Consider the following 26,111-nt stretch of genomic DNA (forward strand, 5'->3'; position numbering starts at 1 on the left):
ATCGAACCTTGCGATACACCTTGTGTTTCCAATACTTTGACCCTTAGTCAATATTGCTTTTCACTTTTCATTTTTTTCAGAATAGCATGTTTTCCTTTTTCTATCTCATTTTTTACCATACAAATTTTAAATAATGGCTAAACTGCCCCTCATTTTTTACCATTACCTAGTTGACCAACTTACTCCATGCATGCAAGATACCAGTAAATGAATGAGGCCACCATAGTATCATGTGCAATTGGTACGCTGAATGAATTGTCCTAAACAGTGGTGCAGTTTCAAATCCCGCTATTATCATCTTTGTAAGAAAAGAATTGTTAATGTGATGTTAAACTATTCACTTAAAAGAGTAAGAGACCCTTATGGGGTGACAAGCAGTGATTAATAGCAAGAAATAAATATAAGACCCCTTTGCTGCAAGTGGGTGAGGTTGATATGATCCATTCAAGTAGGTCTCAGGTGCAGTGTGTTGTGAGGTTCTAGGTTTGACACATCGTAGGCGTAAGGTGGAAACCAAATACTGCCTTAAACCATTGTTGTACTTGTATGAGGAAAAAATTCAACAAGAGGGAAACAATCTTAACTCCACCGTACAGGTGGAATGAATCATGACTGTGGATCGATGCTAAATCCACGGACAGGATGCGGTTTATAGGAGTGGGGGCTACTAGTAGACTAGGAGGGGGCTGTAATTTCAGATTTCTGAGGTGGAATGCAGTCTACTTTCCCAAAAAAGAACCAAGGTAGGATCTCTGACACTTCGTAGTACAAACCAAGGTTCAAAATATTGATACGCCCGATACAACGGTATGGGCATATCGGGCGAATCGATACTTTTTTTTATTTTTTTTCTGAAACCGGTTCGGGGGGCCAGTTTAGGGCTCCTCCATCCCCTGAACCAGTCAGACCCCCGATACACCCACTATAGGGATGTATCGGAGGGGTCCCGGAACTATACGTATCAGCCAATACATGTCGATACTTTGAACCTTGGTACAGACTTGGCCAAGGATCGAGGGGATGGGGAAAGGGCTAACACCCCCCTTGTGTACCTACTAGCCCCATGAAAAAATTAAAAAAGAACAAGATTTATGATATTGAAAATAATCAAGAAAAAAAAAACAAATTACAAGGGAGCCGATGAACTCAAAGCAATAATTTTGTGCAGAGAAATAAAATTATGATTGATGACTCGCCATCGCCAAAAAATCGTTTCCTACGAACTCAATTACCTACTAATGCTGGTATATAAAATCTGCTAAAACCATACAATAGACCAAATTGCTGGATGGTTCAACTTCTGTTTTCCAGCAACAATGTAGAAGCCCCACTTCCAGCAACAATGTAGAACCCCCCCAACTCAAAACAAATACCTCTACATGGGCTTTAGCTCGCTTTAGTCAATTCTCTTGTAAAGCCTTCATCAGATATAATCTGTTGAAGCTCTGACCCACAACCCTGCAAGTTTCCATTTCCAAATCATATAAACAATTTGCAGACATCCTCTAGCAAAATATAATTCAAAAAAGTATCCACGCCAATCAAAAAGAAAACGAGTAGAAACAATATTTACATGTACCACATGCAAGCAGACACAGAGAGATGAAGAAAGAATTAAGACAACTTCAAAATGCATAAACATTTACACATGCACATGCAATCAGATGAAATAGAACTGTAAACTCCCTATTTCTGAAGCACCTAACAAATTGCCACATCAATACTTGAACCTTAATTAGTTATGGTAGAACTTCAAAATCCATGGCACTGAACCGAAGGGAATGGCAAAACAGGATAATGATGATGATAACTTCAAAATCCATCTATTTCAGTATGCATGACCATAAAATCCACATGTTTCATACTTTCATACTTTAAGTTACAAAACCAGCTGCCAGTAGAAGGAATATAGCGTACCCATTGATTTGATTGCAATAGTTAGCAATTTGATTTGTTATTAGAAAGCTATCCAATCGTGATGGCTCTGGAACTGGCTTAAAGATGGGGTTTGAAGGATCCTCTTCAGGCAATGTTTCTTCTCCTGCAGCTTTACGTGCCATGTTCTCTGCCCTATAAAAATTAAGAAGGGAAAGGTATTATAAAGAAAACTGAATGTTAGCCAAAAGCTCTATAAAAAGAAACTTGCTAAAGTTCTATCCAAAATAATTTGGAGAAGAGTAAACCTTGAAAAAAAACAAAACCAAAAAGGAAAAATTAATAATTAACAACAAATGAGAGCAAGTTGGCAAAACAGGTCTCTCTTCAGCCTCCGTAGGATGCTAGGGGTAAATGTACTAGATCTGGAAGAGTACACAAGAAAAAAACTATGAAATATATCCAATTCTCCATCCAACACCTGGACAGATTTCCAAAGTGTGTCATGCTGAGTTTTAAGTAGAAAATATATAATGAAAAAAAAAAATTGATTCATAAATAGAGGTATTCAAGAAGTGATGTTAGATGTTCCACATATTGGTTAACCTGCCTATAAATATAGAAAACCAAAAGGAGCCTCATTAACAAAGCTAATCCCTTCAAAATAAAGTGGTACAAATTCAGGGCTGAGTCCAAATCTGGAATCAAATCTGTTAAATACTTAAGCCCTAGGTTGATTGTTCTTCATTTCTCGATGGTGCAAGTGCAAGAGCATATTTGTGTTGCGAATGGTATTGATCACCAAAGTGGAAAATCTAACTAATCTGACAAGAGACTGCAACACCTAAATTATATTGCCAACAACTTCAAATTGTCATAGAATCAGCTGGCACAAAGGCCACAAATTAGAAAAATCATATTTTCTGCTGCAACCGGTAGCAGCACTATCTTCCAAGTTCCAATCCCCCAATGAAAACACAAATTCCACCCATTAAATAAAAATCAGATCACTTTGGCATTTTGAATTTAAACAAAAAGTATATTGGGAAAGAAATTAATGAGGTGAACAATTCATACAGGAAGGCATGCAAGTTTCCAAGCCTAAGGTTAGGATTTTAAGTCCAAGCCTGGCCCACGCAGCCAAACCCAGAAATTTGCAGGCCAGGCCTGGGCTCAATAGTTATTGCCCAGTCCAGAATTATATGTTTATTATATATTGTGATACTTACCTTGACCTCACATCACTAGGACCATTCCAATTTTTTTTATTAGTAGAAATTTTATAAAGGTCAATAATAAGAGTACAGCATGACTGCTTCCCATAAAGAGGTGCAAGATACGGCCTCATTAGGACCAAGCTGATTCTTATAAACCCCTTGCTTAGCTAGACAATCGCCATTTGCAGATCTCCTTTCCCACTGAATTCTGACTGTTAGATTTGTGGTTAACCATTTGAACCTTCTCAAAGCCCTCCATAGGACCAAGCTGCTGATTCGGTTCTTGCAACCACCCAATTACAAGTTTTGAGTCCCCTTCAATTAACAACTGTTGAAAGCACAACTCTTTAGCAATCTCTACTCGTTGTAAAGCTGCTTGGAATTCTGCATTAACAGAATCCCCCACTCCAATAGGACCAGAAAATAAAGCCACAATCTGCCCCTCTGCGTTTCTGAAGACTCCCCCTATCCCGGTAGGACCTGGATTGCCTAGACTACAGCCATCAAAGTTCAGCTTGATAACACCTTTTTCAAGGGATCACCACACCATCATTGGCTTATCCTTCACAACTAAGCTTTTTGCAACCAAATCCCAATTCCTCCAAATACCATCAAATGCAAGGAAGGCAGATTCACAGTCAAGTCATTCTACAAAGCATTAGTTAAAGATGAAAGGGGCTCAGATTAGATAAAAGGAGTATGGGGGAACCCAATACCCCCAAGGGTAGAAGCTTTTGCCTGGTTGGTGGCATTAGTCGAGGGGATATCATCTGGCCAGTTGGTGCTATTTGTGCAATCAGGAGGAAGAAACAGTCTCCCATTTGTTCTACTCATGCAGCATAGCAAGCTTCATGTGGAGTTTCTTCTCTTTTCTATTTGGGATGTGTGGTTTCCATCCATCAGCTCCAGCAGAAATGTTCTCATCGTGGCCAAAGGTTAGAGGAAGTAAGAAAGCCAAGATTATTTGGAGTCGTGTTCCTTTTGCAGTATGTTGGTCTATTTGGAGGGAGAGAAACTGCGGGCCAGAGGATAGAGCTGAAAGATGGAACTTAAAAGTGCAATTAGAGGAGATCCTAAGAAAGGAAGAAATTTCTTGGAGGCAAAAATCTAAGTGTAAATGGCTTCTGGAAGGGGATGGAAATACCAGACTTTCCACTCCCTAGCAAACGGGAGAAGACGGAAAAACCAAATCTCCAGTATAGAGGCGGAGGGAAGAGTAGTAAATTCAAAGGAAGAAATTGAAAGGTGCTTCGTGGATCATTTTAAGTTAATCCTTGCATCCTCTTATGAAAACAATACAGAATTGGGAGATTTACAGTGGGACAGAGTGCCAGAATCCGAAGCTACCCTCCTAGAAAGAGTTTTCAGTATTGAGGAGGTACATGAAGCAATTTTCTCGATGGATAGATCTAAAGCTCTGGGGCCGGATGGATTTTAAATGGCTTTCTATCAAGAATGTTGGGAAACCTTGAAAGATGAATTAATGGGTGTATTTTTGGAGTTCTATCAAAAAGGAAAGTTGTCGCCTGAACCAAATGCAACTTTTATTGCTTTAGTGCCAAAAATGGAGCAAAAACCCCTAAGGATTACAGACCGATAAGTCTTGTGGGTAGCTTGTATAAGATCATTGTTAAAGTCCTGGCTGGTAGGTTGAAGACAGTCTTGCCCTATGTTATCTCTTAGAACCAAGGAGCTTTTGTAGAAGGGAGACAAATTGTGGATCAAATCTTAGTGGCAAATGAATGTGTGGCAGCTAAGAAAAAACAAGGTGGCAAAGGTTTGATTTGTAAATTGGACTTAGAAAAAGCTTATGATATGGTGGATTGGTCCTTCCTGTTGAATCTAATGGAAAAGATGGGGTTAGATGAAAGATGGAGGATGTGGATTAAAAGATGTATTAGCTCGGCACATTTTTCTATTCTGATGAATGGGGTAGCAAAGGATTTCTTCCAGGCTAAAAGAGGACTAAGACAGGATAATCCCTTATCCCCATTCTTATTCACTTTTTTGGCCGAGGTCTTGAGTAGACAAATCACCAAGGTTGACCAAGATAACCAGTTTAAAGGTTAGAGGATGGGTAGATCAGAAGTAGTGGTGTCTAATTATTTTCTGTGAAAGCTATGATGAATCATGAATCCAGTTTAAGGAATCTGAAAAGATTGGTGGATGAGTTTCAACAGGCCTCCAAACTGAAAGTTAATTGGGGAAAAAGTTGTGTACCTAGAATCAACATTGAGGGGGGGGGTGAACATCCAAGCCATGGCAAATCTGCTATGCCCTTGGGGGGGGGGATCCGAAAGCTGAAAGCTTCTGGAAACCGGTGCTAGAGAGGTTCACAAAGAAGTTGTCAATGTGGAAGAGAAATTATATTTCCTTGGGGGGAAGAATCACCTTGATAAAATCTACCCTAACAAACCTACCCACTTATTTCCTCTCCACCTTTAAGATCCAGGTGAAAATAGCTAGGAAGTTGGAGAAGATTACGAGGGATTTTTTGTGGGAACCAGGCGATGAAAAGAAAGATCATTTAGTGAAGTGGGAGCAAGTTTGTTACTCTAAGGAGCAGGGTGGTTTAGGTATAGGGAACATATTAAAGAAAAACAAGGCCCTTCTAGTTTAACTAAAGGGTTGATGGTTTCTTCCATCTCCCCTCTTTAAAGGGGAGGTAGCATCTCGTGCCTCTCCCTAAGTTGTACTATCATTGACTTTGATTTAATAAATCTGAATATTCACTGATAAAAAAAAAAAAGCCCCTTCTAGGGAAATGGTTGTGGAGATTCCCTTGTGAAGAAGATAGGTTGTGGCACAGGGTCATTAAAAGCATTCATGGTGAAGCATATAACGGCTAGGACGCAAAATTAGCCCCCAATGCAGCTCCAAATTCTCCCTGGAAGGCAATCCTTGAGATATATCCAACCTTTCTTCAATTCATCAGGTTTGATGTTGGTTGTGGCAATAAAGTTTTATTCTGGGAAGACCTTTGGGTTGGGGATGTGCCTCTTATGGTCAAATTCACAGACCTCTACTCCTTATCAAACCATAAAAACAAACTTGTTGCTAGGTTTGGTTTGCTTTTAGATTTGGGTACCTCTTGGGATTTTGGATTCAGAAGAGGGTTGAGGGAAAATGAATGTGAGTCTCTAGTGCTTTTGATCTCAACACTTGAGAGGGTCTACTTGGATCAATCTATAGTTGATAGTAGAGTTTGGTCCCCAACTTCTAATGGTTTATTTTACTATGCATCTTTCTTTGGTTTGCTCAGTCACACTGATCCTATGGGGGTAAACTTCCCAGTGAGAGAAATCTGGTCTAAACCGATCCCTCCAAAAGTACAAGCTTTCTGTTGGGAAGTGTTCCCAGGGAAGGTAAACACTTGTGATGTGCTACAGAAAAAGAGGCCAAACAATTGCCTCTCTCCTCATGTGTGTGTCCTTTGTATGGGTTGTGGTTAAACCCTAACCCACTTACTTTTATCCTTCTCTTTTGTTTCCGGTATTTGGAATGTTGTTTGTTCTCTCTTTAGATAAAGATGGGTTCCCCCACAGGATGTAGTAAGTCTTTTCAGCCCCTCCTTCCTGCGACAACAGAAGAAAAGAGGAAAGTGCTTTATGAAAGGCAGCAAGTGCAGCTACAGTATGGACTATATGGGAGGAAAGAAACCTAAGAATTTTTTCTGGAAAAAGTAAAACAAAGGAGGAAGTTATTGAAGCCATAAAAATCAAAACTGCATATTGGGTGAAGACCATGGAGATATTCAAAAACTACTCAACGAATGAGATTCTAAAAAATTGGGCTGAAATAGCACAAACAGATGCACCCAAAGTATTTGTAAGTATGGAATGGAAGCCATCGGCATTGGACAAACTAAAACTAAACTTTGATGGGTTCTCTTGGCAACCCAGGAAGTGCAGGCATAGGGGGTGTGTTTAGAAATCATTTGGGTGTGGTGGTGGCACTCTACTCAGGACCAATAGGTATTGGCGACTCAATTCAGTCTGAAACTCTAGCCCTACTTCAAAGTCTAAAGATGGCTGAGCAGATAGGAACAACAGACATAGAAATAGGAGAAGACTCACTATTGGTCATTTCTTGGGCTAAAAACATCACATCAGTACCTTGGAAGCCCAAATTTATCTTCAGAGAAATTGACATACTTGCAAGGAGGATCAACTCTCAGTTTGGTTGGGTCAAACAGGATGCAAATGGGATGTTGGATACCCTAGCAAAAAAAGGGGCAAATAGATCTTCATTGTATTGGGCAGAATTGTAACTGATTGCTTGAGATTGCAGTTTAGATTAATGTCTCTCAGCAATCTTTACCTATTGTAATTGAATTTCTCTGTTATTAATTAAAATTTCTTGCTGATAAAAAAAAACAGGTCAAACAATATAGAATACATAGTTGCTACAGTGTCCAATCTGATATCAGAGTGGGTTCTCTGTCTCCCAGATTTTGATCAAGTCTCCAAAGCTGATTTATTGGAAAATGTCTGGAATTCCCTTGACTTACAGCCTTGTAATGTAGAAGCGTTTTCAGTTTAATGTTTTGAGCATGTACTAAAAGTATGTGCTTGATGTATCTGGTGTGTCATCTTGACAACCAAGGGTGTTAGGATGTAACCATTTCTTTTAATGAATTTTTTATTGATTCTTCAAGAAAAAAAGATCCAAGAATTTAGCCTTGTTGATTATGCAATCTCAAACAGAAGCCTCGCCCCTCTCCTTCTCATTGAAAATTCAGGCATTTCTTTCCTCCCAAATTGTCCATTCCAAAGCAGCCCAAAAATATCCCCACAAGACTTTACCTCTCCTCTTTAGCCACTTGAAGGTAGTAGGGTCAAATGGACTCTTAATTTGCAACAGCATGGTCCACCTACAACCAAATAGACCAAAAAGCTTTTCCCAAAGGCCTACAACAAAAAGGTAGGAGATTAGTAAGTGGCAAGTTTTTAGGCAACCTTCAATCCAACCACACCACCTCTCTCCAAACCCATAACTCTTCAACATTTCCAACAAAAAACGACCAATCAACCTTATCATAAGCTTTCTCCAAATCCAATTTGCACACAAATCCTCTCTTCCCTTCTCTTAAAATCCTCCACACGCTCATTCGTTGTTAGAATTTGATCTGTAATCTGTTTTCCTTGAATCGGGGCTCCTTGTGATTGATTTATTAAATTGGGTAAGAAGACTACTCATATTCTCAAGGACAACATTTTGGGCACAATTTTATATAAGCTGGTCACCAAAACTTTATTCCTAATTTTCAACTCCCTAATATACCCATAGCTCTCTCTTCTTTAAGTCTTTCACGCTCAGGGTGCAGGCCGGGCAGGAGCCAGGCTTACACTAAACCGCTTGTACAAGATGCTAGGCAAGGTCCATGATAACCCCTAAAAATCAAGAGGCGAAATACTCCAACATATAAATAATTGGAGCACTGATTATCAGAATACAATGTGAAACCCTCAAAACAAAAAAGGTCAATTATTTATTTACATGTTTACGGTGTACTAGAAGAACATGAAAGCAGGCCTACCCAAAAGAATTTCCTGGACTTACGAGGAAGCCAAGAAAGATGCATTTTTATTACCTTCTCTTTTGAAGCCATGCCTGCTGTTGGGCTTGTTGACGGGAGAGGTTCCGATAGTAAAATTGGAACTGGAAGAGGAAAATGTGTCTCTTGTTATGTACAAAAGATATAATATCAGAAAACAAATAATACAAAGCCAAAGAAAGCACTTACTTTCTGCTGTTCCATAGATAAATCATCCATACATTCAATCAAAAATTCTACATTCCTCTCCATAAATGGACTGGTTGATAATTGTAAACGATCATAATCACACTGCTTCAGAAAAGCAGAGGCAAAGTAAGAACAGGGTGGCAGAGAGAAATATAAATATATGCATGTCTCTATGGAGATACAGATAGATTTTGATTAATTGAGAACAATAAAGGATAAACCTGGGAAACTGGTGTCTCGGCCTCCAGCTCTGTCATGAAGGCACTGATAAGTGCAGAATTTGAAACTTTAATCTGTCCAGAAATACAACAACTATAAACATCTAAACAAACATTAAAAACAAGGGTATTATATTAACAACCAATAGATACAAGACACCTAATTCGTCTGAGTAATTGGCATTGTATCAAATAATAATTTTGGTTGAACAGAAAAATAACATAAATGATTATGGATCACAAAGAGAACCATTTCATGCCCACTGTAGGTAGAAGTAACATCTATAAATCACAGACAAGATCAACATCTGTATGGATTAGACAATGCTGAAATCCTAGCTGCTAGTTGTCAACTTTTGGGCCCAATACTCTGTTACACATTAAGATCCAAGATGCCCAACAGAAACAGATATTGACATGAGAAGATGTATGGCTATTTTACAGGTATCCAAGTCAACAAAGCTGACAAAACAAAGAGATTGCCAGGCTTTAAATAGAAGGATGGACTTCCCGACAGGCAACTCAATTATTGGTTTCTAGAAGCATCCATTAAAAATACAGGTTCAGTATAAGAATCATATAATCTCAATATATGAAAGGTACCCATATTGAAACATACATGCATTTGATTATGAACTTTAGGCCATCATCCAAAATAGAGTACCAATTGGAGTTAGATTTGTACCAATTGGAGTTAGATTTGTAACATAATAAATACCAACCTACATAGAACGTACAATAAATAATCAATAAATAAATATAGGTACTGGATTGTCTCAAACATATCACTGGGGCAACTGAAATTCCTCAACACAGATAATGGCATAGAGAACCAAAAATATATTTATTTTTAGTATCAAAAGAAAAAGTACCGACTTAAGAATCTTGAAATAATATATTACATTGAATAAATTTTGTAACGGTTATTTATTAAAAAGGATATATTACAATTGTATAATAAATGAATAAATATAGGTAATGGGAAGTCTAAAAAAAACCCAATATAGACATTATTATTGGGAACAGATCTTCATGTATGTTAAGTAGAAACAAACTTCTTTTTCTAAATCACAATGCAGAGAACTTTAGTAAATTATTTAAAATAGCGATTGGGAGGTCTGGAAGCATACAGGTATTTCCTCGAAGATATCCACCCACGATAAATTTTTCTCTCTCAACCTATTTACGCAAAAAAAAAAGCATATAAGATTCCAAATAGCAAGTTCCCTTCTATAGACAGACCATGAAACCAGAAAATCCCATACTTCTCCCCAGTAAAGTTATTGTTACGGTAAAGATCCATGAAAGAATCTGTGAGCTTCATGGCCTTGAGAGCTAAAACTCCTTGATTTGACCGTGATGGATCATAAATAATGCACACACACCGCCTTATATTCTCCTGCAATAGTAAAATATCAAACAAAAATAAGTAACTCATAATTAATAATAAGAGGAATTAACAACATGTACGTGCACTACAAATTTCTTAAGAACTACAGCAACATCTAAGTGGAGAAACCAAGAACGTTCACCGAAAGAAACCAATGTCACCCTTCATGAGACAAGGTTAAAACCCAACATGGATTATGACACCATTGACTCCAAATCAGAAATAAGGCTCAATGAAACACTACTTAATTAAGAATAAGGCTATGTGAGACAGATTATAGATAAAGACACCAACGTTCACAATGAATTGTATGACTATCTGGTTAGAAACTTAGAATTCATTATATATCAGAGGGGTACTACTGCTACCTACATCTTGTTCCCAGTACTCCCCCATGGCCAAAGGACAAACCCTTTTAAAATATTTTAAAAGGGTTTTCAATGTCCTATCCTTAGTTCTTTATTCCTCTCTACCTCTTCATTTTTTCATCTTAAATATAGTGCACCATTATGAAGAAAGAGAGGAGAAACAGGGCCAATTCATTTAGGTATGCACCTCAATTTGTGCATTCTGCCACAAGCTTAAGAGTTAAGACCCCCTTTTGGGTGATCATTCTTAGCCCTGCCTGGCCCAGGCTGCAAATTTCTGGGCCCCCAGGCCCAGGTTGCCCAGCCTGTAATACATATATATAGAATATGTATTTTATTTTTATGATATATTATATGTATAAAATTATAAATATTATAAAATAGCATATATAATATATTATATATAACATTTTATATTTATACACTTTATAGCAGATATATATATATATAGATATAGATAGATAGATAGATAGATAGATAGATAGATAGATAGATAGATAGATAGATATATTGATGGAAGGCTATAAAGGGCGGGGGGAGTAGAGGAGCTATTGGAAAGAAGACTCAATAAACCCATGCGAGGAGGATAAAAACATTATACATATTAAATATCTAATAACATATATATAGTAAAGTCATACAACAAGAGAGACTCTCCTTTAGACACATGGCAACCTATCTTTTCAAGAAATAGTATCCAATAATGGTTGCTTCCATCGTCAGTAGAAGCCTTCTTCCTCAAACATGTGTCTACCTACTCTCAAAAAAATGTGAGTGGTTAACTCCACTCTCAGAAAAAAGTGCTACTTTCAAACATATGTCTACTTATAAAAAGTACTCACTTCAAAAGCTGTGGGGTCCATATTAATCTTTCTAATTCAAATACAAGACTTTCAATGGTGTGGTCCCATTCTTTTAGATGAAATAGGCTGTCAAATACACTTAAACCCAATTTAATTTTTAAGTTAAACAAGAAACTCAAAATTAGTTATACCAGATAAATAATGAATCTCAAACAAAGGGATATATAGGTGTAGTTGCCCCATACTTTGTACAGGATCATTCTCTAGTAATATATTTAGGGTCTGTTTGGTTGCAGGAATAGGGGTCCAGAATCGGAATCAGAATCATCCATTCCAATTCCAACTGTTTGGCTGGGTGGAGTCAGAATCCCATTTCCATTCCTGATGGAATGGCATTCCCCCATTTGAGGGAATGGCCATTCCCTCCCCTTCCCCTTGAATGAGAATCAATTCCAGCCAATTCTGATTCTGATTCCAATCTAAACCAAACAGGTGAGGAGAATAGACTACTCAGGTTTCGAATCCGAGGGATTCCAATTTCGACTGTGCCAAACAGTCGGAATTGCATTCCCATTCCTGGTGGAATGGCATTCCCCCATTTGAGGGAATGGCCATACCCTCCCCTTCCCCTTGAATGAGAATCAATTCCAGCCAATTCTTATTCTGATTCTGATTCCAATCTAAACCAAACAGGCAAGGAGAATAGACTACTCAGGTTTTGAATCCAAGGGATTCCAATTCCAACTGTGCCAAACAGACCCTTAAAGATATAGGCCCAATGCCCAGCCCAGCTAGAGATTTGTTTAAAGCTTGAGGTCCAGGCCAAGCTGGGCCCAGCCCTAGGCTCTCTCTCTTATCATAGGTGCTAAACTCAGCATCAGCCTGGCCCATGGTCACCCCTAACCCCCATACTGACATAAAGTGCCCTTTTTTTCTTTAATTTCAAATTTCCTCTTTTGAAATGCATTGTAGGCCATTTTTTTTCTCCTCCTATATGATGTAGGCCAAATTCATGATTAGAGGGAAGATGAAAAAAGAGAAACATGACCAGATCTACATTCTACAACTTGTAAAGTTCTCAAGGAAAAATAGGGTTTTCCTCAGCCAACAAGGCACCACTGGCCATGGGTATTTTTATAGCATCAGTAGTTTGAAAAATATGTAGTTTTTATAAATTGAAAAAAAAAATCCTGCAAATTTCTTTTTTGAGAAATATTTAATTTCCTAGTACTTTGAATCTGGAAGGACATTTTTGCAAGTTGCTGCAACTTTCAGATCTGTGGAGGTTTCAGTTTTTGGCAATTCTAGTAGATATTGATCAGTTTAGAAATGCATTTTAGCATCTAGAAAGTTTTGTTAGAGTTAATGATGCATCTGGTGGTGTCTGCAAGGTTTTCTTTCTCGTGCCTTGATTTGAACCCCATCACTTAAATGCTATCTTTCAAAGATCAAAATTTGTGCCTTTGGTTTGATTTTGGTGCCTTTTGGAAACATTGTCAAGTGATCTACCAGCAAGACCAAAATTTTTGAATCCAATATAAACTACAAACATTATGGTCATTCTACTAGCAATATATCAGTTGGTGACAGGATTGAGTTTAGAGCTTTTATTTTCTATATTCTTTTACTCTTGCTTGGAAAAAGAAATTGGGCTGCCAAATCACTTGGTCATTACGGACAAAGTGAATGGTCAGGATTGCTCTCTCTCTGATGGAAATCAAAACTGTCAGTAGTCGATTTCAACTATGTTTGAGACTTGTTTTGCAATATATATATATATATATATATATATATATATATATATATATGTTTTAAGGAAAAAGTATTTGCAAAAGGTTTTAATTCCCGGGACCCATCCAAGCAGAGAGTGCAACACTGCACCTTGCAGTCAAGGGAGATGTCCTTCCTTGTCGGGTAGTGTTTGATCATTATGGGCCAAGAGGTTAAGTGTAAGAGACCATTAAGGGTTGTTTACCTGATGGGCTATATCTTACTTAAGTCTATTATCCTTGGGCCTTCATAGGATGACTGGACTCAATGATCATTTTGTTAGATAGTGTATGCCCTTAGCTCCAATCAGATTGATGTATTTGATGGCATTTATTGTAAATGAATAAAAGTATATAATTGACTCATGTGTTTTGGTATTTTCTGTATAATACCCTTAAACTGGACACTTATGAAACGTGTGTTAGTTTAGAATCTTCACAGCCGTTGGATAGATCTGGGGGGATTATCCTGCCAAGGCTGACACTGATGTGCCGCCAAGTTGGTTGGGGTGGTTTGTCTTAGATGCCAGGGTGAGAGCTAAGGTGCATGCAGTGTGGGTTTTCTTGAAACCCTGAACCAGACCGAAATTTCAGTATTGCCCTGGACCTTAGAGACAGATGGGCAAAACTGAAATGTTACACCTCCTAGACTCGATTATGGTATTGCACTAGGTGTCGGATTGGGCTGTCTTTGATATGTCAATCAGTGAGATCCTTAGAGGGAGTCAAAACCTGGGTATGTTGGGACAGTCTGAGAATTCATCTGAGTGGGTGATCATAGTGACAGGATCAGCCCCTTTGTCGGACAAAGTGAATGATCGGGGATGCATTCTCTCTGATGAAAACCTAAACTGCAGGCAATTGATTTCAAACATTGAGATTTGTTTTTGCAAAATGTATTTATATAGAGATATACATATATATATATATATATAATGGTTTCAAAATGTTTGCAAAAAGTTTTAATTCCCGGGATCCATGTGAGTAGAGAGTGCAGTACTGTTCCTTGTAGCCGAGGGAGAGGTCCTCTCTTGTCGGGCAGTGTTTGATCATCACGGGCTGAGAGGTTAAGTGTAAGACCATTGAGGGTAATACCCAATGGGCTAATCTTGCATCTGCCCACAATCCTTAGGTTTTCATAAGGTGGCTGGACCCAAGGACTACTTAAAGGAAAATGGGATTGTATCACAACTGGCTCCTCCTGCTACACCACAATTAAACGGTGTGTCAGAGAGGAGAAATCGGACTCTATTAGATATGGTTCGATCACTTCTCGTCCACTCAGAATTACCCACATCCTTTTGGGGTTTCGCGCTAGAGAATGCGATTTACGTGCTGAACCGGGTTCCAACCAAATCCGTTCCTAAGACTCCATATGAGCTATGGACTGATAAGAAACCAAGTGTGAGACACTTGAAGATTTGGGATTGTCCAGCACATGTTAAAAGAACTAGTGCTGACAAATTGGAATCCAAGACCAGTCGCTGCCTATTTGTAGGTTACCCCAAAGGCTCTATAGGTTACTTGTTCTATGATCCAAAAGAGCAAAAGGTGTTTTCCAGTCGAAATGCCCACTTCCTAGAGGAAGATTACATCCTAATTAATCATCATCAGGAAGTTGTTCTTGATGAGGAGAGCCCAGGGGTAGTGGGAGATGTCCCACTAGCTCCAGAAAATAACCAATCTAAAAGATCTACCCGGGTTTCCAGGCCTCCAGTTCGTTACGGCTATGACCAAGAAAGTTACTTGGTGGAAGCCACAACCAGTGAGGAGGATCCCGTGACTTATTTGGAAGCTATGTTGGACATAAATTCCTTGACGTGGGTAGATGCCATGAGAGTTGAGATGGACTCAATGGAGACCAATGGAGTCTGGACTCTAGTAGATCCGCCTCCTAGGGTAAAGGCAATTGGTTGCAAATGGATCTATAAGAGGAAGAAGGGGCCCCGATGGTAAAGTTGAGACCTACAAGGCTCGTCTTGTGGCAAAAGGGTACACTTAGAAAGAAGGAATCGATTATGAGAAAACCTTTTCGCCTGTGGTCAGACTTAAATCCATTAGTATCCTACTAACTCTAGCAGCGTACCATGACTACGAGATTTGGCAAATGGATGTCAAAACTGCGTTCCTAAATGGAGATCTTACTGAAGATATCTATATGCAGTAACCGCAAGGTTTCATAGCTGCAGGTCAGGAACACATGGTATATAAACTCAAACGATCCATATACGGACTTAAGCAAGCTTCTAGGAGTTGGAACATCCGGTTTGACTCCACCGCCAAACAGTTTGACTTTGAACAAAATCCAGATGAGCCTTGTGTTTTATAGGAAGATAGTGGGAGATAAAGTTATGTTATTGGTTCTATATGTAGATGGCATTCTACTCATTGGGAATGATGTAGGAATGTTAACTACGGTGAAAGTGTGGCTTTCACAGCAATTCTCCATAAAAAATCTTGGAGAAGCCTCCTACATATTGGGCCTTTGACTCTATAGAGACAGATCCAAGGGTATATCTACCAAAACTCCAGAAGAGATTGAGGGCATGAAAGAAGTTCCCTATGCCTCAGCCGTAGGGAGCATCATGTATGCCATGCTATGCACTCGTCTTGACATTTCTTAGAGATAGATGGGCAAAATTGGAATGTTACACCTGACCCCTAGACTCGATTATGGTATTGCACTAGGTGTCGGATTGGGCTGTTTTTCATATGCCAATCAGTGAGATCCTTAGAGGGGGTCAAAACATGGGTATGTTGGGACAGTCTGAGAATTCATCTGAGTGAGTGATCATAGTGACAGGATCAAACCCTTTGTCGGACAAAGTGAATGATCGAGGATGCACTCTCTGATGGAAACCTAAACTACCGGCAATTGATTTCAAACGTTGAGATTTTTTTTTGCAAAATGTATTTATATAGAGATATACATATATATATACATATATATATATATATTATAGTTTCAAAATGTTTGCAAAAGGTTTTAATTCCCGGGATCCATGTGAGTAGAGAATGCAGCACTGTTCCTTGCAGCTGAGGGAGATGTCCTCTCTTGTTGGGCAGTGTTTGATCGTCATGGGCTGAGAGTTAAGTGTAAGACCACTAAGAGTAATACCTGATGAGCTAATCTTGCATCTACCCACAGTCCTTGGCTTTTCATAAGGTGATTGTACCCAAGGACCATTTAGTGTAAATGTTGGGCCCATTAAGAGCCCATGGTGATGTACTCAGGGGTTCACTGTCTCCTACAATGAATTCGGCCAGGCCTTGTAACAAAGGTTGGGTTGAACCCCTGCCCAATGCCCATCCATATCTGTTTCAAACATAGTTGTCAAGGCAACGCCTAGGCGACAAGGCACCCTTGGAGGCTCGCCTCGCCTAGTCGCCAAGCAGTTTTGTGCACTAGGTTATAAATACTTTTATATTTTTAATTTTTTGACATTATAATTATAACATAGGCATTATAAAACTAGAATATTCATTTTATGTGTTTATATACTAATTTCTTTTTATTATTTTCTTATTTTGTTAGGATTTAATCAATGCAAACATTGCTAACTGTTGTATTGAACCCATAGTTCAAAGTATCAATACACTTATGTTTATTGACAAAGGTGTATCAATACTTATAACAATACTCCCCCTATTTTTTCTATTTCTTTGATTTTCAATTCCATTTATATATATATATATATATAATTTAAAAAAATGGGTCCCTGAAAACACCTGTAAACAGGTATCGAGATCCCAAAGATACAATACAATACACCGATATGGAGCACATCCTATCGAAATCTTGATCCTTGATTGAACCCTCAAAAATTTTAAAACCTAAACCAATAAGCGAGGGAAGAACTTAAAATTTTGTCTAATCAACCAATTTTCTTCTTCCACATCTTCTTCTTCTTCTTCCACCTTTTCTTTTCTTCTTTCCTATAACAAAAGTAGGGGTTCAGCCCCTATATTTTTTGAATTTTCTTTCCTTTGTTCTTTTTCTTCTCATAAAGTGTTGATTTTCTAGACTTAAACATGAAATTTATACTTCTCTTATGAAAATTATGAATACTTATTAAGGAAAGATGGTTATGGAACCTAGGGAACTACCCTAGGATATACGGTTTTACTTAAAAAAATCCATCACCTAGGCGACTACGCCGACTAGTCGACAAGGCGACCCCCTGTCGCCTAGCCTCGCCTTGGTGCCTTGAAAACTATGGTTTCAATTAGATGCAAATAAGCACAAAACAATCAAATACTATAATTCAGTGTTCGCTGACCTAATTCTACAGATACCCAGGGTTAGAAGGAACACAAATGACTGAGAGGCTGATACTTTTTTTGATAAATAACAAGAAAATTTTATTGAAAAGAAAAGGCTGAGTACAAACTAAAGGCAGGAATTAAGATAGCACCCACCAGACCCAACAACTACCTCAGCTAGCCGCCTACAACAAAGAAGAAAAGGGAGAGAAAACATGGGATTGCGCTAGTGCAGCAAACACTACTCCAGTCAAGCACATACTATGTGCAGATCAGTCCTTTTTTTATAAATATATGCCGAGATCAGTCTTCCACCTCATCAAGCTCGTCTGGACTTCCTCATCCCAAATTTCTCCCCCTAACACTTCGGGAACCTTTCTCATGCTTTCAAGCTTCCTCTTTTTCTCCAAAGCTTCAAAAGCTCTTATAGCAAAGTCCTCTCCTCCTAGAAAGAACAAGCCCAAAGACTTACCAATGCCGATTTCCACCTCTTTGTCAACTAGAGTCTTCAAGTCCACTCCTCTTTTCTCTATTGCCTTATCCCCCACCGTCACTTCAACAGAAACCCCTTTCATATTAGAATTGGTCTGAATTGTTTTTTTTCAGACTCTTTCGACTCCACTATTTGAGAATCCACCAGAGGGGATACCTTTCTATCCCCTTTGGAAGAGAGAGACGACTCCAGACATGGGTTTTTGAGTTCAATTACTTGGTTGAATTAATTTCTCACAAGTTCAATTCAATCAGGAAAACATGAGAATTGGAAGCTTGAAAAATGATGGAGCTTTCCTAGTGAGATCATTCTACAACTCCATGCCTGGATTCCATTGGACTCTTTCCAATGAACAGCCATCTGGAATGTTCACATTCCATCTAAGGTAGCATTTTTCATGTGAACTACAATATACAATACAAGATACAATCCCCATGATTAATGATCCTCTATCCAAGGGTCTCAAGCAGGAATGCAGGACAATGTATGGCACCATTTTTAAGCAAATGTTATATCAGTCCCCTATTTGTTGTTGCATTGTAAATTCAAATATGAAAGATATAGTGCCACTTTATTAAATTGTTCAAAAGATCATAGGTGATCCATGGAACATCCCCATGGCCCTGCAATTGTGACAAGTGAAAGGATACTGTAGAAGAGTCACCATACCATGGAATCTGCTGCTCTTTGCTTCATATTGGTATATATTGCATGAACAAAACAAAAGGAATTTCTTACCAAAAAACCACATCCAGGGAGATTTTAAATTCAGAAAATTAAGAGTGCAATGTTTCCATGGTTTCTCATTTTGAAGGAATTTCAAAACTGTATGATCACTTTAGAGATCATTAAAAGGACGTGCTTTTTAATGATGACATTAAGGCTGCTTGGTCCTTTATATCATAGTTATAGCTTATTGACCATGCACTGCTCTTTAGGGTTTCTCCACTGTTTACTTGAACAAATTTTCACCATTCATCAAAAAAGTCACCACATGCAAATCCCCTACCACCTTGCTTCTCTAGTAGCTCTAATGGAAAAGGATAAGCTAAGACCAAAACATGACCTCAGCAATAGCAGAATCCCCTGTGCCAATAGGTGATGTGGAACCCAATAGCTCTGATGACAATTGATGTAAGAATGTAAGATCACACAAACTGATAACAGATTGATACGGTACTAGCTGCTCTGACACCAATTATATATGACTTGAATGAATCAAGGGTGAGTCTAGGAGGGTTAAGGTGGGGCTAGAAGTAATGTGGAGAATCATTAGGTTAGAAAAGGTATTTGGGATTAATCACAAGAATGGCCAATCTGTTCCAAGACAGAACAAATTTGAAATAGGCAAAACAAGTACATGATAGGAATCTTTCAATAAAATTTCATACAGTTAGAATGGTTACTTATAAAGGGCAACCAAGTTGGGTTAGGTTTGGAGCAGGACTTGTATATAGTGTCTCACTTTACATGATAAACTAAAAGAAGCAACGTAAATAGAAAGCATAAATAGCAAGCATTACATCTAAACAAGAGCATCGAGCATGGTTAAAACATAGGCATCCAGGTTCATGAAAGAACCATTTTTACAAGATGTTTAACAAATACAAGTTTTTTATCAGATCATACAAGTGGATTAACAAATAGAAACCCACATGGGCAGCAACTAGGATCTCAGATCATATTCTCCTATATATGTTTTTCCTTCTAGCATTACTGGTGCTGCACCTGGAAGTTAGAAAAACAGTAAAAATAATTCTAACAAAGAATATGTGCAGTACAGTACCAAATAAAAAATAAGAGGTCCAAGTTTCATTTCACCTGGTAATTCATAAATGTCTCAATCAACTCCACCGTCTGGAAAGATCCTAACAATGTTGACTGATACCTGACAAATTTTGATGATAGAGATAATCAATCACTGCAAAGGCACACGTATAAAAACAAGTATGCAAACGAATGGCAGCCAAAAGACTTAAAATAAAAAGACTTGTTTAACTATTGTTATTAGTTCTTGCTTATACAGAAATAAAAGAGTGGATTAAAGACATAAAATTCTAGCCATACTTTAAATACAAGTTTTCTTTATGCAACAACCTTCTAACATGATAAGAGTCTCCAAGCCCAACTAAATGCACTTGGAAACATAATATGAATAAGCTCGCAACATAATTAACCATGCTATCGGTCAATTACACCAAGGAACATGTTCAAGTGACATAAACAGATAAACTCCAATTATAACCCACAAATAAATAAATGAACAGCATAGTTTTGTGATCATCAGAGTTATATGAGCTTCTATGAAGAACCTAAGTGAAAATCATTCTTGCCATTAATATGATATCAAATTTAGGGACCTACACAGCTACATTAGAGAGGAAAGAACTCAGTTTCCTGCATAATTATGTATGGAAGCGGGTAAAAAAGCTAGTCCAAGAGACACAACTTCATTTAGCCACTTGGAATCTAGGAACATTAACTAGAAGGAGTACAGAATTGATAGACATGGGAGAGGAGAGAAGCATCAGGACCCAATGGGATTCCAATAAAAGTATGAATTATGAAATGGTATGGGAGAGATAGGCTTATTATGGCTAACTAAGCTATTCAATAAGATAATGAAAGAAAAGAAGATGTCTGATGCATACTGATCAAAAAAAGATGTCTGATGATTAGACAAAGACTGCTATGATGCCTATATTTAAAAACAAAGGGGAAATACAAAGTCGTAATAACTCTATCAAGGCATTAAGCTCATGAGCTACACTATGTAGGAGAAAATAATTAAGCAAAGAGTATGACATGAAACAAGTATCAAAGAACCAAGTTGGGTATTTGCCAAGGAGCTCAACCATGGAAGCTAATCTTTCTTTTGAGAAGATTGGTAGAAAAGTTAAGAGAAGAGAGAGAGAGAGAGATCTGTATGGTGTTAATTGATCTAGAATAAGCAGATGATAGATTTATAAGAGTGATAATATGGTAGATCTTGGAAAAAAAAAAGGATTCAAAATAGGTATATAGACAACATCTTAGCCTTGTTTTCAGGTCCCACGGGAATAGGAGACTCTAATAGAGCTGAAATTTTAGCGGCGGTACAAGGTATACAGATTGCAGAACAATTAGGAGTTCAACACCTAGTAGTGTCAAATTGTTGTGGGATGGCTGACAGACCCAGCTTCAGCTATGTGGCAACACAGAGATTTATTGAGGAAAGTCAACTGGCTTACAAGAAAAATGAATGCTACCTCTCTTTGGGTGGGAAGATCAGCAAACACCTTAGCGGATGGGTTAGCTAAGCAGGGGGCCACAAGGGAAAATTTATTTTGGGCTGCTTTGTAATTCTATTTCTGGCTATTTTTGTTTTAATTTGATGTAATAGTTTTGGAATAGGTAACAGCTCATGCCTCTTCTTGGGTTTCCTGTATTGCCTTTTGCTGAATTAATAAATTATCTTTATTCATCAAAAAAAAATATAGATATATAGACCTAAGGATATGTATGATGATGCAACATGACCCTGAACATTATGGCTTAAAGCAGACTGCCTCCTTAAATTAGTTAGAAATCTTGGTAGATTTCTAAATTTATAGAAGAAGTTGATTCAAGCATAAATATGGGAAGTTTATTGAAATGCAAACTAGGGTTGTGGAAGCACAGAAATCTACTAAGATAGTATGGATGAGGAAGCTGGGAGTTCAAATAAGGTGGATCCCATGGGAAGGAAACAGTATGGCAGGCATCTTAGCCAAATAATGAGATAACAAAGCCAATATGTTTTGGGGGATAACCAATGGAATATAGTCAAAAGCATGTGCTGGGCTACCAGGACTTGAGCTGTGCTTGGCATTTGTTGAATTATTTGACTTTCAATTTGAACTAGGTTATATCATCTTAGGCTTCTAGTGTACAAGGGTGGTAAACCCTATTGTTTTATAAACATGTATGGTAGACATGGATTAAAAAGACTAATGTCACTTTTCTATGTATGTTTAGGTTTTTAGTATAATCTTTTTTTTACATTTAGAAAAAGAAACAATCTTACCAATTATCAAAAAAAAAAGAAACAATCTTACAATTTATGATAAGATTCACAATTTGATTCTATTCAGCTTTCTATATATGATTTAAAATAGGATAATGATGTGCAGGACATTATTACAACATGTACAGCTACTTTGACTGTGCATGTGAAAAGGCCAATATTGAACCAAATATCTGTACCCTAATGTTGCATGCCAACCTCAGATGAGTGATTTCTTTTCCTTTATTTTTTTATTGGTATTTCTTTTCCCTTTTTTTTTCTTAAGTCAACATAAGATCCCACAGAACTTAATAGAGATAAGTTGTCTGCTATTCTAATCTAGCAAATGTCCAAGGCTATCAATATGCATAGCAAATTTATCTAACTCCCTAAGAAAGTGAAAAGCTACTACTGACAGTTATCACCAGCTGTCATCAGAAAAGGCTTGTGTTTAACATGATTCACTATAAACCCAAACAGCATGTATATCACTATAGAATTACACTGAAGCACCAATATATTCTTGAGCCTTCAATGACTTTAGAAACTGGTTTTTCAAATATTTTCTTAATCTAAGGATTTTTGTCAAAGAATTTCTGCAAACAAAATATCAATGCACTGAAGGCCACCTAGATTTCTTGCAGTGAATCCCACAATATGTAAAGAACATACCATCCAACAGTATTATTGTCAACATTAACCTCTCTCAAGCACCTCATCATTTCAAGTTGGTAGTTGGCGCCATCTGCTTCAATCTCCTCATCTTCCTCCCGAATCTGAAGTTTTTATATGCACAGACATTTCAGTCAAAAAGGGAAATAAGTGCATTTCAAATCTAATTTTTCTGTAATTGGAACCTATGCAATAGATACTTGCTAATATGACTTAATTTAAAGAGAGAAATTTGACCCACCGGAAAGGGGAAACAGTTGGTTACTTCCAGAACACTACCAACATCTAAACCAAGAAGCTGCCCAGTAACCAATGCGGGAGAAAACTCCTTGCAATGTTTAATTATCTTCAATATGGCCTGTTTTGTGAAAGTTTGAACAAAAATCCAAAACCATGAGGTTACACAATATCTGCTAGAACTAATAGAATATGAAACCAGCAGCACATGGACCAAAATATATCAGAAGTTTAAAACTCTTAATCCCCCTACTAAGACACAATAACATGTAGGCGGATGCTTCAATTTCCCTTTCTAACAAGTGATGATGATGTACAAGTAAATACCAGGGAAGATAACTTTTAAATGTTTACTCATTGGCATATGTAGTTTCTTTGGGCAGTTTCATGCATGTCAGAATGAGATACTCAATTCATTCATTGGCAATATGATCTTCTGTAACATATTCACTGATCTACATAATCCCATGTAGCACTACAAACCAAGGAACAATCCAGGAAGGAAATCCTTCTACATAAAGATCATAATCTAGCGGGAAAAAAACATCTCATAACCATTTAAGACAGCCAGTACCTACTCCACTTCTCCAACTAATCTGATCTAACCTCAGCAATTAGATTGTAACTAGAAGTACTTCAAGAAAACTAAAACACTGTGGAGACACCCCATCCCCAATCCAATTTTGATGCAGCAATTGAGATCAAAAAGTAGTAAATCCAATCTAGAATACTGACTTGATTCCTAACTATTAGCTACTTTTTCTAAACAATATTAGGAATCTTTCCAACTGGATCACAATAAGAAGAATGGAGCTTAAGCACTCAAACATGGGTGAAATTAACTTTTTTTTTAAGTAAAAAAAAAAAAACTTTTATTAAAGAAAATAAAAACTTGGTACAACCTTCGTCGGTGTCAAGAAGGTCCCATTCACCAAAAACAACTCACCCACACAAAAAACAAAACAGACACAACCTGAGCAACAACAGGAACCCCACATGAAATCATCCAATTCGCCAGAAAATTTGCCCAAACAGATCCCCAACTAGGATAGTTATTCTTCATCAACATAAAAATATCCCTCTCCTCCCCTTCCCCGTTCCAAATTCATCCCCTCATCCCTTTTAAAGATTTAGAAAAGCAATATTTATTAAGGGGATTAAGTAAGCATAGTAAATACAAAGGCATACTCAAAGAAAATCTGCAAGTGGTGAGAATTTAGACGATCACAGTGACAGCTAAAAGAAAAACCCAAAAGCGGGAGAGAAAGCAAAATACTGAAGAAAAAAAGAAGGAAAAAAGAGGGAGCCAGATATGAGAACAGAATACCAGTCCCTCGATTTGAACTACTCTTAGCGGCGAAGCGACTTCCTCTGAAGCCGCAACTTGGAGGAACGACCGAGCCATGGCTACACAAAACAAGGAAATATCTCCTCAATAAGTGTTACCAGGCAAGAATAGATTTTGCAACAAAGATCTAAACGAAGAGGAAAATAGAGGTAAGTATACGGACGGTTTGCCATTTCCAGCCTCTTCTGGTGCGGAGAAAAGTTCCAAGTTTCAGAGGAACGTAGTGAAGCTCTTGCTCTTGTTCTAGGGCTCCGCCTGTCCGAGACTCTCTCCGCTGAGGAACCCAACGGCGATAAATCGGATCGGACCTAATTCGTAGAGAGACTCCTAACCCCTTTCCTATTCGTGTTGTTTCTTTTGGCATTGCTAGGTCTGTAATCGGATCGGATTCGAATCGGATTCATTTAAATCCGAATTCGATTCGATAAGATATTTGCGAGACCAAATCAGCCCCTCGCAAAATTCCTCCCACAACGTCCCACAGCACATCCCCGCCGTGTATTAAGAATATCTCCCGATGATATCCTAAAAATCATCATCGGGACCGATCGTGAGGGCACGCCACGCGTTCTAGAAAGGTGTACACACTTGAAACGTGCGAAGTGATTAAATGCTCTTCATTCCACTCCTCTCTTGCCTCACTCTCTCTCCACCTAACCTTTTCACTCTCACTCTCTCCCTCTCCAACTGGCGGTGACTAACAGCCATCATCGGTGACTATTAACACCGGTGACCGGAGAAAAACTTCTGACGATCATTAGTAAGACATTTGGCGAGAACCTCTCTCTATCACTCTTAAGACGTTGTTTGGCGACTATTAACACTAAACCAAATCCGCTTATTCTTCTTGTAGTTGTTCCTTTGTTTCTCAATCTTCAGTGATCAACACCCATTTTTATTCGATTATGTTGAATTTGGTTAAGTAAGTTGAAGCATAAACAATATCAAAGGTTCGTTTGAAAACGAACAATGAGTGAGAAAGATCAGTTGCTCTAGTCAGAGAAAGGGAAGAAATGGATGAAGAGGATAGGCCCCCCAACAAGCAAGGTCAAGTTTAATCACTTTGGCTACAATTGTGATCAATGTTGGATGATTGTTTCCTTCTAATTTCATTTTCTAAAAGAGCTCTATTGCTTGAATTGGGGAATGGAGACCTTCCCCGAATATAACTAGTGATCATTGCAGTCCAAGAGATGGAGTTTCTCTGCAGCATTCTATCAAAGACCCAACGAGCAGATTCCAAGTCATTGCATTTGACAAACCCATGAACCAAGCTTGCCCACGAAGCAATTTGACTCCCATCTCCTTAAATATCAATTGAACTATTTTAATTTCTCCATTCTTGGTATACATGAGAAAAAAACTATGTGGAATTTGTTGATCTTCATTATACAAGGTACACCCTATATATATAATTTCCTACGCCTGAATTTAGGAGGTTCAGTTTCAGTAGGAAATTGCTAATTACAAGTTTTACTAACTGCAAGTTCCCCAAGAAATCTGGGAACCTACTATCCAAATACATCTAGGAAACGTGGGGTTTAGGTTTCCCAATACTCTCCCTCAAATTGGCGCATGCAGATTCCGAATGCCCAATTTGCTAATAAAATATGTGAATTTCTCTTTTCCCAGAGCCTTCGTCAAGATATCAGCCAACTGCTCTGTGGTTCGAACATGGCAAGTGACAA

General features: G+C 38.0%; 1 protein-coding gene across 2 annotated transcripts; it reads right to left on the reverse strand.

Annotated features, from left to right (window-relative positions):
• Positions 1–1,158: 1,158 nt before the first annotated feature.
• Positions 1,159–24,761, reverse strand: LOC104599695 (eukaryotic translation initiation factor 3 subunit H). 2 transcript variants are annotated; one of them, XM_010262331.3, is made up of 12 exons: positions 24,587–24,761; positions 24,403–24,482; positions 23,080–23,196; positions 22,839–22,942; positions 19,964–20,030; positions 10,322–10,455; positions 10,187–10,235; positions 9,060–9,131; positions 8,839–8,940; positions 8,686–8,753; positions 1,918–2,070; positions 1,159–1,458 (listed from the first exon to the last, which is right to left on the reverse strand). In XM_010262331.3, the coding sequence occupies exons 1-12, from the start codon at positions 24,594–24,596 to the stop codon at positions 1,401–1,403; spliced, it is 1,014 nt and encodes a 337-aa protein (XP_010260633.1). In that variant the 5' UTR covers positions 24,597–24,761; the 3' UTR covers positions 1,159–1,400. The 2 variants fall into 2 exon arrangements, with proteins under 2 accessions (XP_010260633.1, XP_019053735.1); XM_019198190.2 differs by having other exon boundaries at positions 8,839–8,943; positions 24,587–24,752.
• Positions 24,762–26,111: the final 1,350 nt, after the last annotated feature.

This window comes from Nelumbo nucifera, chromosome 7, assembly GCF_055504915.1.
Source record: "Nelumbo nucifera cultivar China Antique chromosome 7, China Antique-T2T, whole genome shotgun sequence".
Taxonomy (NCBI): domain Eukaryota; kingdom Viridiplantae; phylum Streptophyta; class Magnoliopsida; order Proteales; family Nelumbonaceae; genus Nelumbo; species Nelumbo nucifera.

Excerpts from the sequence above, each read along its gene's own strand:
- LOC104599695 (XM_019198190.2), bottom strand. Across the intron at positions 9,132-10,186 it reads ATATCTTCGAGGAAATACCT|ATTAAAGTTTCAAATTCTGC; the intron begins GTATGCTTCCAG and ends ATTTCTGGACAG. Across the intron at positions 2,071-8,685 it reads GCATGGCTTCAAAAGAGAAG|GGCAGAGAACATGGCACGTA; the intron begins GTAATAAAAATG and ends TAATTTTTATAG.